We start from the raw sequence: 18,726 nt of genomic DNA on the forward strand, positions 1-18,726 counted from the left end.
ACACAGGGCCAGTCCTGGAGCGCTGGGCCGTTCCAAACTGTGCTCCAGAGTATAATGTGCTGTGATTAATATATTCACTGTGGCACTTTGGTGACTGGCCCACATAGAAATAAGCAGATCACTCCCCAAGACGATAATAGACGTATACAGCCACAGCCTTAAATATCTCCCCAGGCTCAGCACAGAGGCAAATCATTGTTTATTGTCTCATTCAGCTGACATCCATTACTTTGGGGTTTTAATATAATATTTTGCAATCTAAAGGAGGTTCAGTAGAGGTTAGTAAGACATAAATTGTGAACACAAGCAGTCTTTGCAGTTGTGATACTTTTCAACAGAATATAAGGACCCATAGGACCCATAGGACTTTGATGGACAAATTAGGACATTATCTGGTATTATGGCTTGTAAAATCTAATTTCCCACTCCTGTTTTCAAGGTGCCCTGTTGGTGAGGTGTAACTGCTGTCAAAATCAATCCAGAATTTGGCCGCTTAATAACCAATTACTTTCCCAAGGTCCTTCTGGAACAAGTCATGTGTCAACATTGTCAACAAGCTTGCGTTGCCTCGCTTGTCCTTGCCATATGGACCAATCAAAGCTTGATGAAGCATCCAATCAACACAGATCAGAGGGAGTGTGCCAGCTTCTAAGTGTCCGTCAGTGTATATTAATCTGATTTATAATCCCCTCCACGTGCCTGTGCAGCATCATGGAAACAAGCAACGCCAAGAACACACCTTGTTTTTATTAACCGGGGTCCCTGCTGGCTTCAAGGATTCCCACAGAAGCTGAGGAAACGTCCTCTGAGGATAGTGTTGAAACGTTGTCACCAAGGCTGCGGCTGCTCCGGACTCGTTGTTTTTATTATACAGTAGATAAACACTATCACCCTTACGTAGTTTTTTGTACAACTGCATCTAATTATTTACAGATACATCTAGATGCATTTGCTATCACATTTTAAAATTCTACAATTTAACACAGCATCACAAGGTTGCATGTTTTTAAGAGATGTTTCTAAGTAGTTTCTGACAAGCTTTTATCAGGTATTTATTTAACAACAGTAAAATAGTTGTGGTTCTAGTTTGGTATTTGTTTAAAGAGTTCTATTATGTTTACAATCGGAACAGAAAACACATTTGATGTCCACTAAAGTTCGCACACATACCATCTGTGAATCCGACGATGGTACTTGATTTGGAGCTGAGAAAAAGAATACATATTTGAGATCAAAATGTCAGCTGGGCCTGTGTGAAGACTCCTCTGCCTGTGCTGTACGGTGTCATCTGTAGAGTTTGCCCTGTAGCACAGCTGCTCCCTTCAGTCTCTGTGTCAGGACCTATCTCCTGCTCCTCTGCCTCGTAGCTAAGTCTTTCTCACATCTTTTCTCTAAAGGTCAAATTAGGGGCACTCTTAGCTGTATTATTTAGACAAGTGTGCTAGTAAAACTCCTGAGGGAAAAATATTGTTCTACCTTTAAATGCACTGAATAGATTTAGCATTGACCTATGCAGAATCTGAGGATTGCCTTGTTTTGTTTTGCAGATGATGAAACATGCTTGGGACAGTTACAGACAGTACGGCTGGGGTCACAACGAGCTCAAACCTATTGCCAAGAAAGGACATTCCACAAATATATTTGGTAAGTTTGATTTACCTCATTTCGGCTTACTTTATAAATTGCAATCTAGGTAATTTGTGAGAGATTTTGTACCTAATTCAGTTTATACAAGATCCATCCATCCTTTTTTGCATGTATCCCTTCCAGTTTTATTATATGATCCGTTACTTTATCTCTGGCAATAAGTTAGACTCTTAATATTTGAAGTGAAGGTGAACTAGTTTCTATCTATTATTATTGAAAACTTCATACTTCTAGTAATGTAGCATCTCTAAAACATTGTTTCCCACCTCTGTCCTCAGTCTCAAAGGACCTTATTTTACTAAGAATAAATGACATGGGTATTTGACACTGTATACACTTGATAGGATTACATAGACATGGTACACTGGTAAACAATGTATTAGTGGTGATTTGATTTTATGTCATCTTATGAAGGTTTTATGGTAAATTGAAATTTTCCATTGGCAAATTCTCGAGCTGACAATTTTATTTTCTGTGTTGCTGCTAAACGGTAGATAGATGTTTATTTCTGCTGCTGGCCGTTGTATTCTCCTGTCTAGGTGTACTACCTGAGTTTTTATCTGCAGGTTATTAGTTACAAGGTGTCTAGAGCCACACACACAACCACACGTCCATTATTGATGAGGCACTTCCTGTCGCCTTGCACAACCGGCATGCGGGAGCTGTGTGTGGGAGACGGGGACTATGGCGAGAACAAGTGGGTTTTATTGGCACAAGAATTGAGAATATAGGTTGGTTTGTACAAAATGTACCAAGATCCAGACCTAACACATACAGTGTGAAAATACAAGGCATGGTATAAGCTACACTTCACTTAATAAAAACTTATACAAATACAAAGTAAAAGCAGGTCTTCCAGCTGACACCATAGACTGTATATATAAATGGAAATAGCTAACCTGCTAGCCGCCACTTTCCAAATAGGAAGTGAGCATGGGCACGCTTTCGGCTCAACTGACTCTGGATCCAATTTACTTTCTTTTGTAAAACTGTTGGCCCTCTCTCTGTAACTGCAGCTGTCAGACTCGTCATTTTGGTCTTAAAATGTTCGGAAACCCACTGTACATTATTCTTTTCATTTTACTATTTTGTCCATACATTAAGACATGAACATTAATAACAGACAAATCAGGTGCCTTCTTTCCCCAAGGTTGCTCCCGCTAGCGTTCGCAACAGGTTTGGTCGCTATGGTACTTACGGTCGGAATTCCAAATATGGAACTTGGCTCCAAATTCACCCTTATAACGCCCAGCCTCGATGAGTTTTATTTGGCTAGAGCCGAACGCTATGGGTGCCGTCACACTCACATTGTCCTCTTCTTTATACAGTCTGTGGCTGACACAGAGGCTGCCGTGGTAATAGGAGCTCTCTGCCTCTCTCTGCACTCCTCACTCTGATAACCTTGAGTTCACTGTTGGTCCTGGTTTGTCGCCTGCAGAAATGAACAGAGCTGATTCTAAGCCTAGAAATGGATGCAGTCATTGTCTTGTGTTGATGTGGTTCAGCCAAGGATAGGGTCTTGTAAAGAAAGCATGGTAGATGTCTGACACAGCAGCCCTGGTACATTCACGCTCACTTAGATACAGGCTCATTGTACATGGCAGTAATGGCTGAGGCTTCACACTGAGAGCACAGAGTGGAAGGAGGCGTTCAGCAGAGCATAAAAGCTGTTCTGGATCTTTATGCACGCAATATAAGTGTCACACAACAGAACGTTTATCTCTCATGGTTCAGTCTGGTTTTCTTACTCAAATTTATCCCTGTCTTGTCATCCCACTAGTTAAACATTTTAATTATTAAAATTTTTTCAGCCAGATTATATGAAGATTAGTAGAAATAATAAGCTGGCTGTTGATCTGCCCCATAAGCCCCTCTGACAGTCACGCACACACCACATTCATACCACATTCATGAGTGAAGTGTTTTGCCTAAGGACACAACAACAGTTTTAACTTGAGAGTGGCTCAAGGCTGCCCCTCTGCATCACCTAGTATTGCCAGTGGACTCTGATGCAGTTACTAACCAGGCCTGTCCTTAGCTTTTGAGATCTGACGAGATTGAGCAGTGTCAACCTGTACGGTCACTGTATTTCAGAACATGCCTGACAGAACATGTCTATGGAGATGAGAAAAGTTACAACTGCAATTAAAGATTGCCAAGTCGGTGCTTTTCATCTTTTAATGGTCCCATTTTTTTCTTGTATGGCTACGCGGTTTGACCATTCTATGCAATTAAATAAAAGATTCAGATAGAAGTTTTGGTCCTCACAGCCTTTTGAAAACAACAGCTCGAGCAATTATTCATCAGCTACAGAACGAAACATGTAGGTCAGTCTTCATTGTTTATTATCCAGACACCTTGGTGCTTTAGCCCCTCTCCGCCTCTGGACATTTGTTTCTGTTTTCCTGGGTCAAAGTTCAAGTGGATGGTGGGGCCGTGACGTTGTGACCAGCACAGTCTGCTTTAATGAGTTTCAGTGCAGATCCTGTGATTAAAGTCTCAAATCACTATTGTTTTGGCTTTGTGCAACTGTGCTATGAATACACCATCATGTTCAATACTATTTATCACAGTCACCCACGGGTAATTACAGGACATCATACTATTGACCAGGGCTGAAAGGATTTGACCTCTTTGGGCAGGGGTCAGTTAAAACGAGGGGCTGTAGCTGCTGTTGGGGCCTGCTTTGTGGAAAAATGGACAGCACCGTCTCATCTTTAAACAGTTGGCTCTGGGCTTGTTCAAAACTGCACCCAGGAGAAAGGGCTCGTTTTACATTGATCTGGACTTGTGTTTGTAAAGCCATACCGCTACCCGCCATTTTTGTTGTGGTCTAGATGTCTACAAAAACTGCAGGAAGACTCTAATCTAAATCCGAATCTCCTAGTTGATGTGTTTTTTGTTTTTTTTTCTGTTTTTGTAGTGACAGGAGGATTAGGCCAATTGTTGTAATTATACTGGTGATGTATTAGAGGAATGGTGTTCTATTGCAGATGTAAACTTAAGTGTACTCAAAAAAATAAATGTAAAATAAGTCTCATCAGTCATGTTCTTTTTAGATTTAATTATTTTACTTTAAAGGGGGTTTCTGTGTAGACTCTGCACACCTGACTGGGCGACAGGTGCATTGGAGGAGAGGCACTTGACTGAAAGGTTTTAAGAACACACCCGCAGACTGTCTCACTCTTGGTGTTTCGATTGTTTTCCCTCTGACCTTCCTCAGGTACATTAAAGGGGATATTACACTTCTATGTGGTATTAATCGTTAACACATAACATATTTAGCTTGCCATGCTTGCATTTAGCTTACCTTTTATTGTTTTGAAAATGCTATTTTTGTGTTTTCGAAAATGAATATAGAAGTGAAAATTATTCTCAGTTTCCTTTTTCACGCTTTATGTCCCCACTCCCTGTGCTAAGTCACTCACGACGCAAGTACTAACATGATCGTGTTTTTGTTTTCTATCCTGCTCTTCTACATTTATGAAAACTGGTTGTGCAGGAGCAGGGGTGATGTTTTACTGCAGTGGTTTCATTGGATTTAATATACCGGTAGTCCAGTGTGGATCCCATTTATGGCTGTGTAATTAATCACATTTTTATTGACGTGGCAATGTATTGTACTGTTAGTCACTATCTTTGGGTCAGTAATTATCGTGTGTACTTTTTCTTTGCTCTACTGGGAAGTTTTTGGTTATTTTGTGGCTATATTATAAGATTTGAGTCATAGAACTTAATTAATAACTGAATTAATAACTTCTATGACTCATTACAGATGCAAATTAACTAAAGTGTTTCATTCTGGTATTTAGATTTAGAACATTTTTTAGTATAAATCTGCTCTTGGGTTATTGTGTCAGTGGCATAAATTTGTTACAGTATTATCGTTTATTGTCTATAAGTACTTCAGCAATATATTGAACTTCAAAATTTGTTATTGTGACGGGCCTAGTAGTAGAATTCATGAAACATGCTTCAGTCATTTTTAACTGGTTTGCATTAAATTGCTCTGATTAAACATTGTATTGTTTGTGTTCAGGAAAATAAATATTCAAGGCCATTTTTATTTGTTTTAATAAGATCAGATCAAATCCAATCCAATCCATCCTTGAAGATATAAAGTCTTGATACAGTTTTTGTCATATTGCCCAGCGCTATAATTTCAGTGGCATAATGGGAATGCCCTCAGCCGGTCACACTTGTACTTCATCACTCCTCTGCAGGCTCATTCTATGATCAGTTTAATCTAAGCTGTAGGATCTGTCACTTGTGTTACTGCGTTGCCTTTTCCCACCAGCACCTCGACATATTGGCAGTAACTGTCGGAGACGAGCAGCTGAAGGCCAGAGCTGGTTTAGAAGAGATCATGTAAAAGTGTGGACATCTGGCTGCATTATTAATGACACCCGCTTTGTCCATTATGAGATTACTTACATGAGTATCAGATAGAAGATGGCCTCGATGTAACACACACACCTTTTGATGGAAGGTGAAGGCTGACTTGTTTAGCCAACAGTTTTTAAATTGGGCTAAAGATTATATATTTTTAGGAATAATTTCATTTTAAGCTTTCAGGCGGAGGGTCCAAAACCTTCTATTTCACATGGAGATGGTGGTCAATGGTCACACGCAGACACTGGGGGCGAGGTGGGTTAAGTGTCTTGCCCAAGTGCACAACGACAGCATTTATGTGGGGGCTGGAATCGCACTGCCAACTTGTGGGTCAGTGGATCTGACCGCTGTGTCACTGATGTTTACGTCGAGAGCGGGATATGGTTGTTTTGATATGGTTGTTTTGCCTGGAATGCTCCACAAAATGATAGAAAATTCAGCAATCTCATGACAATAAGAAAGTGAAGACATTTTTTGCCAATAAAACCACCTGTAATTTGTTTATACCATACCATACTGTGGAACATTCTAAACATTTTTATGAGACAAGGAGGTAACAGACCCTCTATCAGTAAGGTTACATAGTGCACCTTTAATACAAGCAAATTGGTCTTTCTTTTCTAACCTTTTTGGAATAGTGCAGTTAACCCTCAAACAAAGCACAAAGGTGTCAAGTCATTTAGTATTCACAACAACAGCGCTGTAAGTGCCATCAGACAGCAGTTAGACCAGATGTGAAAGCAGCCTCAAAGATTCTGATCGTCTTAAAACGCTCCTGAATTTGTCTTGTTTGGATTTGAAGAATTTCAGTTCTTGTTGAGTTGAGATTTTTAGTTGCAATAAATAAAATGAAGAAGTTTCTTTCTTGTCTAGGCCTGTCACCATAATTACTATATTGAACAATATTTTTTTGGGGGGGGTCAATATTTATGGTGCACTTTTTCTTTGCACTACTGGGAAATTTTTGGTTATTTTTTGGCTAGATGGGAAGATTTGCGTCTTAGAAGGTTAAATGAATAACCTCTATGACTTATTACAGATGCAAACTAAGTACTTAAGTGTTTCATTCTGCCATTTATGTATTGCAGCTCATGGTTTTTTAACAGTATTGTATATTTAGACTTTTACTACTACATTCACCTTGATCTTGGTTAAGTATCTTTTTTTTTTTTCCTACAAGTAAATTACCATTTTTTATGTTTGTTTGAACTTATTGTGTCAAAATTTGATATTAAATATCAAAACAAACAGACCATTACAGAATTTCCTTATACGCTGGGTCTAATTCACACATGTTTAGTTGCATGTTTTACTTTTGGTTTTTTTTTTTTTTTTTTTTGGTGTTTGTAGTAGTGATTCTGCATTTATAATACGTTTGAACACAGCACATATATCTATACATCTTTACATCTTATCAGATCCATAAACTCTGGGGTCTCCTCTTGCTCACAGCTATGACTTGATACAGCATTGAGGTCATGTCTTCATGTGATTTGCTTCCAGCGCCAAGGGCAGAATGGTGCGTTCTGGGAAAGCATTGTATTGAGACAACTTTAAATGCAGTCATGTGTAAGGACTGAGTCAAAGCCACTGTTTATGAAAATGACTACACAGTTTTGTCTAATGTGTAGGTTGTTATAAATTCAACCTTAAATGTGTATATACACTGTTTTGTTTTCCTTTCTATATGCCAGCTAAACATAGGTAAATTTAATATGCCTGTAATGTTTGGCAGTTAAGCGTATGCTGCAGTGTTGTTGGTTTATTCAACAGGGGATCTGTGTAAGCCTGCACTGATCTGCTTTAAGCTGTCAGCATCTTAATGTGATGTACACAACTTCTGCCTCATCAGACCTCTGCTGTTTTATGGTCTTTGGATCATAATTGCTTCCTGACAAAGTTTTTGTTTGACAGCGGCTAAAGCTTCACTACAGGATATTTCACTAATAACTATGCGGCATGTATGGGCTAGATGACACAAGATGCTAATTACAGGATGGAACAACATTACATATGGATTCAAACCAGCAAAAATATGTTTTTCTTTGCCAAAGATCCCATGGTCCTGGTTGAGGCAAAGTTTGTCTGCATAAAATGAAGCCTATGAAGTAGAGCTGTAACTTGCAGAATACACTGGGATTGAATTGGAATTGCAAATTGAATGGTTGCAATTGGTGGATTTATGGGACTGCAGTTGTTTAATATATTCTGTCTTATCATGTAAAAACCTGCTAACTCTGTTTTGCAAACCTGTACTAATATGTTCTGTGAAGCTGTAATTTCGCAATATTTTTCCAAACGCTTTCCAAAGTGTCGTCACGGTAAAGAACAACTAATGGTTTAATGTTTCAATGATCTGTACTATTAAAAATCAAATAAAAATAGATATATGCCTTTAATATGGATTTAGGACTTATACAATACCATTAGTATGTCCTTTGTTTCATAGCAGTTCTTGTTCCGTTATTGTTCACTTTCAAACCCACTTGACAGCTTATCTTTCTGGCATCATCTTAATGTTTCTAAAAGCAAATCACTTCTGCTCCCCATGGCTTGGATTAAAATGACAGATTAATAAATGTTTTCATAACTAATTTCAACATTTGAGCTAATAAATGTATTATTACTCCCAGTGGGTGAGCGACAGCGTTCCCTGCTGTTTGAACTATGCATTTTTGAGTGTTGACTCAGATGCACTGATGACTGTGATGTAAGTTTGGACAGGACGGGGGAGGCTGGTGGTCCCTTTATGAGCCCTGCAGGGTTGTGGCAGTCTTAACTTTTCTGTGGGTGAGACAGAAACGGAAGGATATGATTGATGTATAATAAAGAAACAAACAGCAGCACCGGACTTAATAAGGCCTGATGACAAGCAGTTTGGGTAAAGCATATCCATTCAAGAGGATGTCAACTGTTGATGGCCACATTAAGATGTAATGATCTTGATGAATTGTTCAATTTGAAACAGTCTGGGCACTGTCTATCTTAACAACTTTGAGAGACTACACAATAGCTGTAGAATTTTAGGGACACAATTTGTCTCGGGTTAAACTTGAAACAGACCTCTGTATTCTCCCTTGACACAAGATGCTGGTTGAAAGTTGAAAGTTGATGTCTCTGAATAACTTTAACCTTTGTAATTTATTTGGACCACACCTGGAGATAAAAGTGGCCTGCATGCTTGTCAGAGTTGTAACATTGCATGGAGATATTGAAACAAATTAGAGTTGCCCTTTAGATTATCAGTAACACATGAAATTAAGTCCATGGTAATTTCATGAAATGGCGCCCGCTTTTTCCGCACACGCAGCATCTGAATAATCTGTGTGGCATTTGTGTAATTGCTTTCTGTTGAATCTGAAATGGCTTTAACGTCGTCTTAACAATTATTAGCTTTTGATGATGGCCTTGATGTCCCACCCTGATACAAAGGGCGAACACCTTTGTTTAAATGTTTACGTACTTTGTACTTGACTGGAATCCAGAATACACACTTTTTCAATACTTCAATAGGAAGAGTGTGTCTGGTCACCGGTGAATCCCCTGTTTTCAGATGGTTGTGATTGGCAGATGCATTAGCCAATCACAGACTGACCATGCATCTCCCTTTCAAAACAAATATAGCTGCTTACGAAGACTAGATGATAGCCATCTTTATAAAAAATACAGAGACACATCAATTCACACATGAATTTGCCAGTCTAACTTTGTTCAAGCCTACCACCATCAAAATATACAAAAAATCTGTTGAACGGAATTGAGATTTGTTAATGGAGTAATTAACTTTTTCTACTACTGTTTTATTAACGTTATTAAATATGACCGTCTATTGAAAAAAAAATAAAAAATACACGTCCAGTCATGTTGGTGATATACTGAACACTGCAGATTTGTGATATTGCCATTTTCACACAGTTCAAGTAGTAATATAAGTTCATTAAGTAAAAACATCTAGCCCTAAAAATAAGAGTTCAAACCCAGTCGAAATAAATGAAATCATGAATTCAAGCCTTGAACTACACAACTAATGAATTAATAATACATTTTTTGTAATAATAAATACGATCATTATGAGCTTTGTTCTCCATATTTGTATGTTATCATATCAGATAACTTTACAGAAACTACCCCCCTGGAGTCTGCTGGCATTTATCCTGGAGCCGTTCAGCCAGACAGTGGTTTGGTGTTAGCGCAGGACAGTCTTCTCTAACTCTCTGAGGCAGTGAACATAACATAGCAGATGTCTGGGTCTGGTGCCAGAGAAGTTGGTAACCAGTGGTCCCAATGGCATCAGGCTGCAGACGGCACTGGCCGGAGCTGGCCTTTGTTTTGTGGCTGCTGGGCCCTTTTTGAACAGACTCAAAATACTCACTGGACCAGAAGCAGCAGATCAACAGCAGGGCTACAGTCAGAACTTGTGTAAGTGGCTTTGAATCTGAGGAGTTGAAATGGGGACTTGGAAAACATCACAAGCACTAGTCATTGTGGAAAATGTAAAAGACAAAATGGTGTCAATTTCAAAACATATTTCTACAACAATGCCACATGTTAAGCTATTGTTATTTTTTATTTCATGTATTTGCCTATAGTGTTAGTAAAGGCAACATGCCTCAAAGCTAAATATACCTTAATATCTGATTTATTTATTTATTTATTTATTTTTTCATTTTTTTGTGCCCATTAAAGAATTAAAAAAAGCTGGGTATTGTACATAAAATTGCTGATCATTGCTCATTATTAAATTTCTGTGCTGTTCTGAGCTGGCAGTGACTGTCAGTAAAGCACAGAATTACACACATGGAATTGTTATACCGGTACATATTTAGCACTTGACAACGAGTTAACAAGTTAATGCATTGCAAAAAAAAACAAACAAACAAAAAACAGTCTAAATGACAGTGAATTTTCCTTTTCTCAGAGTTTTGCGACCAGGGCTGTTTATAAGATTTGAAATCACATTTTGTTGAATATTCTCAATTTCTCAACTTTGTTTTAGTGTTAGACCATAAAATGGTTCTTCTTAAAATCATTAGTTAAGAACAGGACCTCTACAGTTATGAAGAGAGAAAATAAATTGTGAAAGCTTTCTTGAGGAAGAAGGGCTGTGAAAATGTCATGGCTGACAGCAGAGGTGTTAAAAGGAGGCAGCTATGGAGAGATTTGCTAAAGCAAGTACAGTGCCTGTCTGAGAATAGCCGTCACCACAGTGTGTAGAAGAGGCTGTGTAAAGATAGAACATTATAACTCAGAAGTTTGTTCCCTGTTTCTGTGTAATTCATTTAATTGATTTACAAAGCATCATTTTCCCTCATTTACCTCTGGCTGCTTCCAGGCACAATCATAATTGAGCGTCATCTGCATTGCTCAAAAGATGAACAGCTTAGCGCCTTCCAGAATGCTAACACATAATATTTAAGGTGTTAATATCTTGGTCTTTTCCTCTTTGTTTTAAGTACCAAATAAAGATTTCCTTTAAGTGGCTTTGAAGCATTTTTGTGGACCTGGTTTTATTCATGGGTTTAACGCTATGGCAGCAGTCCTCTGTTGTTATAGCAATTATCCAATTCAAATCAAAATATCATATCCTTTGCGTGGGGAAAAAGTCCTCAGAGTTCTAGAAATCAGTAAGGAATAATTTTGCCTGAAATCCTTGAATATGTAACCAGCTGATCATTTTCTTCCTTTAAACCACTCTTATTGAGGAACAAGACATGCGAAAATGTTCCAATTATTTGCTCCTCTCTTTCCTTAATCAGTCTACTCTACTTACTGCTGGGATTATGATTTATTTTAACCGTATTGGCTCTAATTACATAGCATTTCACTATTCTGTGCACATAACAGACTGCTTCACTTTCAACACTTTCCAAAAGTCTCGAATTTCCAAAAGTCTGACAGACAAATGAATAATTGGTTCGACCGGCTGTAGATTTTCTCATAAGAACTAAGTATAACGAATTGTACTGGGACTTCGGCTCGGGCTTACGGCTGGTGAAATCAGATGAACAGGGAACAGTAGACGCTAAACAGCACAACACACTGAGAGCTGCTTCGACAGGGACAGAGAAGGAGGGAGGTAAGACAGAGACGGGGATCGAGTGGACAGGGAGAGTGATAAAGAGAGAGAAAGATAGGGGGAAGGGGAGGGATGGAAAGAAGGACAGAGGGAGAGAAGAGGGGGAAAGAGAGACAGAGAGGGAGGGAAAGAGAAGGAAAGTGAGAAAGACAAAGAAAAGACTGGAAGAGAGGTAGAGACTGGGAGAGGTTGAAGGAAAGAGTCCTAGAAAATGGAACACCAGAGCCCAGCCTGGATCTGTTTTTGTGGAGTATCTTATTAGTCAGGCTTCTCAGTGCGGTCTATGGGGAAAACAAGGTACCAGCATAAAACAAAACACAGCCACAACTCTCCAGCACAAAGCAGAGTACACGAAGTAAGATACTACTGCAAAAACAAATGACAAAATTACTGTATAACCTTATCACTTATATTACAGGAAATGAATATCTCAATGTTTATTCCTCATAACAATTCGGGCTGGGTATCATTAAGAAGTTGCCGATACGATGCATACCTCAACACGTAGGCCACGATACAACACGTTTCTCAATACAGTGCACTGTCCATTCAAGACAATATGATATGATATATTTCAATCAATACTATTCAGCGAAAAATAAAGGCTTTTAGGACACTTGATGATCAATCTGATTTTCACAAAAATATATATATTTTTATTTATCTTCCATGTGTTGAAGAGGAATGAACATAAAGTGCATTTTGTTTTGTGCATTTTACCAACTAGAAAAACACTGTTACATTGTTACATTGGCCAGTATTACTCATCCACAGCCTATATGATCTCCACATTTACAGAGACTTGCAGTTTAACGGCTCTAAAGGATATAACATATCAACTAAAACAACTGTGATACTGAAAGTCTCTGTTTAAGCACAGTTAATATGGAATAAACCCATTTTAATCATCAAAACAGAGAATCTAATGTTCTGCATTAACGACTTTCTTTCCTCTAAGCCACACAATTGTAGTACTGTGACAGAATAATTTGGTAAAATATACAAAAAAAATCCTCTTGACAATATATCGATACAGCAGCCTACGATATTGATACTGTACCATTAAATGAAATGATATGACATTTCGATATTTTTGCACATCCCTAAGAACAATATGTCAATCCAACAGAAGTGTGCTAAAACAGGACATGTTTTAGCACACTTTGTGTATTTGTGTATGTATGTATTTGTTCATGTTTAAGTATCAGAAACATGTTACATTTTTAAAAAAACTACTACTATTGCGGAAATTTGACCCTTTTTTCATTTCCCTTTTAATCAACTCTTTTTGCCACTTTCTTTTCTTTCTTTTTTTTACTCTAAACAATGCACTCGATCCTTTTTTTTTTTTTTGCATGAATTCAAAACAGCATTCACAGTATTGATATTTCGATATCCTGATCACCGCCACTAAACACCATCCATCCTTTGCTTTATCTGAAGTGGAATAAGCTTTTGCTCTACAAGGCACACTGCATAATGACATCACGTTCGCCTTCCTCATGTGAATTCAGGGCGACAACCTCTGAAGACCTGACGTCTAATGAAACTGGCGAGCAGACGGAGAAAGGGTCCGTGAGTGTTTGAGAGAGCCTGATAATGGAGGTGCATAGGAGAGGCATCTGGGAGATTATGATAAATGAACACGTAGTCAGAGTTCAGTTGAGGTAGTGACAAGAAGGTGAGTACAAGGCGGTGTTTTGGTGGCATTTCTAAAAATATAACTGTATTTTTGTCCTTGTCAAGAGATCAAAAAGAAATGGACAGGTTTGGATGACTAGTAGTTATGGCTGGGTGATATGGGAAAAAAAAGAACCCCATATTGATCGATCTTGAGTTTTGATTCGATCTTCTTCCATCTTATTGAAAACATAAACCAGGGTGTCAGGGTCATTAAAATTTTTATTTTGTGCTGATAGGACCAATAATTCCAGAGAGATTCACATTTCTAATCTGGAATGAGTTTATAAAATATATTAAGCCTAAATGTACACAGTTGGTACCAATCAACAGAAACACATGCACATGCACACCATCGCTCTCAGCAGAAACACATGTGATAGCAGTGTCGTAAATTATACCGTGAGAAAATAGTCATTTACTTTCCATGATTTGGATTATAATGATAAGAAGCAGGAGAAAAGGCGAGGAGCTGTGGCTGGATCAAAACACGAGGGGGAGCAGGGGAAGATGGCACCACACACACACACAGGCAGAGGGAAAGAGACACTGGATTTTTAGTCAAATTGTGCAGATTTGAGTCAAAACTTGTGAAACGCGAGGAGACCTGAGGAGACATAAAGAGACGTGCTATGGGCCTGACTCAGAGCTTTCAGCTAAATAAGAGAGTGGACACTTGCACTCTTACTGCCACATGACTGGCTAGATGTGTCGATTTAAAATGTGCTTGCCTTATCGAGACTGATAAGTTTAGATCGTGAGCTATTGATCTTTCGATTTTTGGCACAGCCCGAATAGTAGCATTTACCATTGTGGTACAAGGATATTAACTTCAACCATGAAGAAATATGACAACTTTTTGTGTAAATGGCACTGATTCAAACTCTGTCTTGTTTATGTTCAGGAAATCAATAATAAAAGCCATTTTTATTTATTTATTTATTTATTTTTAAGATAAACAATTGAGTCAAAAATCACAGTTTAACCAGATAAGAACAAACATTGATTTATTTTTTGTTATATTGTGTCTGTATGGTGTAACGTTTTATTTAAACACAATTTGTATGGAAATGTGGTTAATTCAATAAATCATTCATCTCTTACCTAGATGCTACATATCAAACACTATGTTTTCAAATGCAGGACAGGGTCAAAGTGACAGGCCATCTTCCAAGTTTTACCCATTTCAGTTTTGTAATTAACTGGGATTGGCAGGATTGGTCCCAACAACCTGTGATCCCCAATGGTGTCAAGCCAAAGAAAACAAATGTTCAATTAGCAATTCAAACAGGAATGGTGCAGCTGGTACAAACCTTAATTAATTTGTGGTCATGCCAAAATGTCCATCCTTTATCTGATTTATGTTCAAATGAATAGAAATAGGAAGACAGAGCCTGACCACCCATATCTTTCTATGTTGGACCCATGCAATTTTTCCATGTAAAAACAAACCCGTCATGCCCGGTGTGTTTCTGATAAGCAGTATCTGGCTCCCGTGAAGCTACAGAGTGAAAGTGCCAATTCAGCTCCATTTGAGGCACTTGGCTTGATTTAAAGAGGTTTGAGGGGCTCAAATGAAAAGAGTTATGACGGACACGAAACGAAAGCCAAACACAGTAAAACACAGATATGACAGAGGACAAGCAAAAGTAGGCTTGATTTGGCATCGCTGTGAGTGTTTTTTTCAGGAGGAAGGGGGTGTGGGACGGGGAGCGGGAGGATCGGCACATCAGCAACAAATGGAGTGATCAAGAAAAGATGAGGAAAAACACAGGGAGACAGTGATAAATGAGGGAAAACAGATGGTTAGGTGCAGGAGAGAGGAGGCGGTGATGCAAACAGGAGAGGACTTGACTGGAGTGTGTGGAGAGCCCAAGTTTACACACAAAATGAGAGGCTTTAGACTCATTTACAACTCAATATAGAAAGCAAACGTGCAATATCCAATCCCCAAATGCTAAATGTAGTTGAGGATTTAAAAGGGCTGAGTGATTCGGGAATTTTGATTAATTTTTTTCTGGCAAGCTTTGTGATTACAATTAGATTTGCAATTTATATTTTAAAAGTACAATTTGTTCGTCACATTGTAAACATTTTAATATTGACAAAAGACTGAAACTAAGAGATTAAATTTTGTTTGTGGTGGAAATTATGGCACTTCAAAAATTGCGATTTGCTAATTAACCATTCAAAATGCAATTTCGATTTGGTGCTATTTGGTGGTGCTTTCAATAGAAACTTAATGGTCTTGGCCAAAATGCACAATTTCAGCATCTGTCTGGCTCAGTACTCCATTGTGCAGTACATAAAGAAATTACAATGGCGAGAGATCTAATTTGTTTTGTTTTACTGTGGCACTGTGAAGTGATTTTGTTTCCATCTTAGACTTGCATCATCAATACAGTTCACTTTTGACAAGACTTGACATTATAGACAGGATTTGGAAGAGGACCAGTCACCACAACAAATATAATATCACTCCATTTCTCTGTGCTATAGAGATTTAGGAAGATTATATGTCGTTTTTATTGAAGAAGTCATCCTAAAAATGCAACTTTCACTCATCCTTTCACTCATGCAAAATTGAGAAATGGTAAAAACAGCAAACCCAATATTTTTTATCAAGAGAAGCTCTATTGTCTTGACTACACCTACAATAGCGTTGCAAGATTATTCACAATTTGAATGGCTCCTTTCACCAAATCGCCAAAGCTACAGTTTTTTTGGGGTAGTATAATCTCCTCTCCAAAATTCTCCTCACCCCATTCAAAGCTACTCATAACCTCGCTCCACAATACCTCTCCAATCTCCTCCCCATTACCTCTCCATCTGGGTCTCACCATTCCTCCTCCTCATCTTTAGCTCTCTGTCCCCTCGGCCCATCTCGTCTCCAATGGGGGGCAAGTCACTCCCACCCAACATTCACGAATCCCTTCCTTTCTTCAAATCACAACAAACTACCGTACTGAATGTTTCAATCCTCCAGCAGATACAGCCCTAGTGCTCTCTGCTAGTGGTTTGCATGGACAAGTTTCATTCCAACTTTGAGGTATTTCCAAACCCACATACATTATTTTATTACAGAAACTTGGCCAGGCGAGGATTAAAAGCTATTGGCTCAAAACTCACCTCTTGAGACAATCCTGCACTACATAACCAATTTCACTGTCATCCAGTTTTGTATTGTGTGTGTGTGTGTGTGTGTGTGTGTGTGTGTTTTTGGTTTGTTTGTTTTTTTCACCTATTTTTGTATTTTTAACTTGTTCTGTACAGTGTCCTTGGGTGTTTTCAAAGTCACTTAATGATTATGATGACGATTATAATAATGGTTAGGATTATGAGGATTATGGGGATTATGAGGACTATTATGACTATTATGATTATTATTACCTGCAAACTGTTATCTATCATGAATCCATGAGACTCTTGACTGTTTAGCAGCTCTTATATCAGGTTTCTTTCAAATATTGATGCTCTGGAGCTGTTTAAAATGTGCACTGTGTTCTTAATCTTGTTTTAGATTAATCACACTTGTATTTTCTGAGAATACAAACTAAATATTTAATTTGTTCTTCCGGAGTTATTCTTTCTTAATTTGAGACTTCAACAACAAGAAGTGCTATAATTACTCAGAATTAGATAAGCCATATACCGTTTTTTGGCGAACAAAAAAAATCACAAACCTCGAATTTGCTTTGGTGATAAGATGCAACATAAACCACTGAATAAAAACAGTTTTAAAAACACTAAAATATGATAAAGTGAAATCCCAGATAATCCAACTGATGTGTACCGTATTACAAACAGAGGAAGCATCTTATTCTGAAGAGATTAAAAGTCAGTGGAGTATTTTTGGTAGCAGCAGACCCATTTCGCCTCCTCAGTTGTGACACGCTGCCATGACGACCTGGAGCGAGCCTTTAGGTGCTGAAAATGACAGAAGGAGAAGGGCCACTGTACTCCAACACTCGGACCAATCTGTCAGGATCAGGCAGGGGGCCAGGGCATCGCACCATCTCCTGCCTGCCTTTCTGCCTGCAGTGTATTTTTAGAGTGATTTAGGGGTTCCTGTCTATAATGATAATAAGACTGCGGCTGCTGCTTGGAGCCGAGTGCCGTTCTCTTTTTGAATGGACTTGCAGATAACAACAGCAGGGTGCCGCGCTGTGGAGCTGATACCGAATGAGGGAAGATTTACCAGACAATACCCATGGAAATAGTAGCGCCAGTTTAATTGATCTTTCCTACATGATTATACAGAGATTTCCAATGGACAGCACACAGCCTTCTCATCCTAATCTGATTCTTGTCTATCTCTGTGTTTTGCAGGTAATTCCCAGTTAGGAGCCTCCATAGTGGATGCCTTGGACACTCTTTTCATCATGGGGCTTCAAGAAGAGTTCAAGGACGGACAGGAGTGGATCGAGCAGAATCTGGACTTCAGTATAGTAAGTTTCACACTCAAGGGTTTGCACAAACCAAGCAAAAACTCTACCTCAAGGACACATTATTGATTATAAATGCATTATAGCTTTTCAAAAGGCATATTTACTTCAAACAGAGTTATTCATTTCCTAGAATGTTTAAAGGAGGCTTTATATAATTTTTCTTTTTCTCAATCAAATGATTATTACTCTTTTATTAGTGTTTCTTTATTGTGCAGAATTGATTCCTGTGAGCTTTAAGCCATGTTAGAATGTTGTTACCTGCCAAAAACATACCTGGAGTTGTGTTTTGTTGCACTCACACATTTGAGTAATACTGCGTTATTAGTCTTGTCTACATCTCTAAAGCTCAAAATGCTTTGCTCCACCTTGTGATGTCAGGAAATGGTAGTTTTCAAGTTAACAGCTACCTTTTACCTTTTGTTTAGTAGATAATGGCAATTGCAGGGCTGAAATTATCCAAATGATGATGATAGTATAGACACT

At 38.4% G+C, this 18,726-nt stretch overlaps 1 protein-coding gene across 2 annotated transcripts in view; it reads left to right on the plus strand.

Moving 5' to 3' along the window:
• Positions 1-18,726, plus strand: part of man1a2 (mannosidase, alpha, class 1A, member 2) — a 92,020-nt gene that overhangs the window by 26,099 nt on the left and 47,195 nt on the right. For both annotated transcript variants that reach the window (XM_033987474.2, XM_055230663.1), the window contains exons 4-5: positions 1,548-1,644; positions 18,125-18,243. In XM_033987474.2, coding sequence (XP_033843365.1) covers positions 1,548-1,644; positions 18,125-18,243 — 216 coding nt within the window. The remainder of the gene's footprint in view (positions 1-1,547; positions 1,645-18,124; positions 18,244-18,726) is intronic.

Source organism: Periophthalmus magnuspinnatus, chromosome 21 (genome assembly GCF_009829125.3).
Source record: "Periophthalmus magnuspinnatus isolate fPerMag1 chromosome 21, fPerMag1.2.pri, whole genome shotgun sequence".
Taxonomy (NCBI): Eukaryota; Metazoa; Chordata; class Actinopteri; order Gobiiformes; family Gobiidae; genus Periophthalmus; species Periophthalmus magnuspinnatus.